The sequence below is a fragment of the Pecten maximus genome, chromosome 3 (assembly GCF_902652985.1).
Source record: "Pecten maximus chromosome 3, xPecMax1.1, whole genome shotgun sequence".
NCBI classification, from domain to species: domain Eukaryota; kingdom Metazoa; phylum Mollusca; class Bivalvia; order Pectinida; family Pectinidae; genus Pecten; species Pecten maximus.
The window spans coordinates 31,290,333-31,292,719 of record NC_047017.1 but is presented as its reverse complement, the minus strand read 5'-3'; the positions used below and the strand labels follow the sequence as shown (position 1 = coordinate 31,292,719).

Below are 2,387 nucleotides of genomic sequence, written 5' to 3'. Positions count from 1 at the left end.
ACAACGCTCAATGAGGTCAGGCAGGGACAAAAGGCGAGCAATGTCTAACGCTCACCTGAATCAGAGCAATATATAATTTTCTTAACGTTCAATATGCATCGTTGCAGGATAAAAAAAACCATGGGGAAGTTTCCATGGTCGACATCATGATCTCGTTGGTCAACATTATGTTTCTTTACGCGATGTCACCACTTTATGGCTTTATCCGGATAAGACCTAGATTACTAAGGCGGGTGTCGTCGATGAAGCAGAAACGCTTACTCTGTTAAAACATCTGGTCGTATTATCCCTGCACCTTTTCAGGACTCCGTATTTTATCCTCATTTTAACGATTTGAGTTTGTTTGATTAATGTGTCGATATTATATATTGTTTCTGAAGTCAGGTACACAGAGGCGATTGAGTTATACACAACGTTCTCTGAGGTCAGGGAGACAGAGGTAAGAATTACACAATGTTCTCTGAGGTCAGGGAGACAGAAGCTATAATTACACAACTTTCTCTTAAAGAAGCTAGGTACACAGAGGCGATTGAGTAATACACAACGTTCACTGAGGTCATGGAGACAGAGGCTAAAATTACACAACTTTCTCTAAAAGAAGCTAGCGACACAGACTCGGCAAAATGCACAACATTCTCTGAAGTCAGGGACAGGGAGGCGAGTACTACACAACGTTCTTTGAAGGCAGACACACAAAAAGCGAGTATAACACTACGTTCTCTGAAGGCAGACACACAAAAAGCGAGTAGTACAATACGTTCTCTGAAGGCAGACACACAAAAAGCGAGTAGTACACTACGTTCTCTGAAGGCAGACAAACAAAAAGCGAGTAGTACAATACGTTCTCTGAAGGCAGACACACAAAAAGCGAGTAATATACAACGTTCTTTGAAGGCAGACACACACAAAGCGAGTAGTACAATACGTTCTTTGAAGGCAGACACACAAAAAGCGAGTAGTACAATACGTTCTTTGAAGGCAGACACACAAAAAGCGAGTAGTACAATACGTTCTTTGAAGGCAGACACACAAAAAGCGAGTAATACACTACGTTCTCTGAAGGCAGACACACAAAAAGCGAGTAGTACAATACGTTCTCTGAAGGCAGACACACAAAAAGCGAGTAATACACTACGTTCTCTGAAGGCAGACAAACAAAAAGCGAGTAGTACACTACGTTCTCTGAAGGCAGACACACAAAAAGCGAGTAGTACAATACGTTCTCTGAAGGCAGACACACAAAAATCGAGTAGTACACTACGTTCTCTGAAGGCAGACAAACAAAAAGCGAGTAGTACAATACGTTCTTTGAAGGCAGACACACAAAACGCGAGTAATATACAACGTTCTTTGAAGGCAGACACACAAAAAGCGAGTAGTACACTACGTTCTCTGAAGGCAGACACACAAAAAGCGAGTAATATACAACGTTCTTTGAAGGCAGACACACAAAAAGCGAGTAGTACAATACGTTCTCTGAAGGCAGACAAACAAAAAGCGAGTAGTACACTACGTTCTCTGAAGGCAGACACACAAAAAGCGAGTAGTACAATACGTTCTTTGAAGGCAGACACACAAAAAGCGAGTAATACACTACGTTCTCTGAAGGCAGACACACAAAAAGCGAGTAGTACAATACGTTCTCTGAAGGCAGACACACACAAAGCGAGTAATATACAACGTTCTTTGAAGGCAGACACACAAAAAGCGAGTAATACACTACGTTCTCTGAAGGCAGACACACAAAAAGCGAGTAGTACAATACGTTCTCTGAAGGCAGACACACAAAAAGCGAGTAGTACAATACGTTCTTTGAAGGCAGACACACAAAAAGCGAGTAGTACAATACGTTCTTTGAAGGCAGACACACAAAAAGCGAGTAGTACAATACGTTCTCTGAAGGCAGACAAACAAAAAGCGAGTAGTACAATACGTTCTCTGAAGGCAGACAAACAAAAAGCGAGTAGTACACTACGTTCTCTGAAGGCAGACACACAAAAAGCGAGTAATATACAACGTTCTTTGAAGGCAGGGATATAAAGGCGAGTAATATGCAACGTTCTCTGGAATTAAAGACATAGGGGCGAACAATACAAAACAGTCTGAAGACAACATGAGCTAAAAATATTAGTTCAACGTTTTCTAGGACCCGAGGGACACTATCACTCCCCTGGATAAAGATCGGCAAAGAAAGAAGTTCAAGATATTATCTTTGTTGAATAGAAAGCTGCGCAGTCATCTGTGTTACCAAGGATGGAGGAGCCGGATACATGGTAACTTTTATGACCATAGAGATAAGTGAGTATATGCAAACACATAACTGACAGCAGACAGTCCATAAACTAATCCGTGTACGGACAAGTTATCCTACAGATAACATTCCTACC

General features: G+C 41.5%; 1 protein-coding gene across 1 annotated transcript; it reads left to right on the top strand.

Moving 5' to 3' along the window:
* The first annotated feature begins 558 nt into the window (after window positions 1-558).
* LOC117322708 lies at window positions 559-2,040 on the top strand. Its single transcript, XM_033877648.1, has one exon. It carries the CDS (start codon window positions 559-561, stop codon window positions 2,038-2,040), a length of 1,482 nt encoding a protein of 493 aa, XP_033733539.1.
* Window positions 2,041-2,387: the final 347 nt, after the last annotated feature.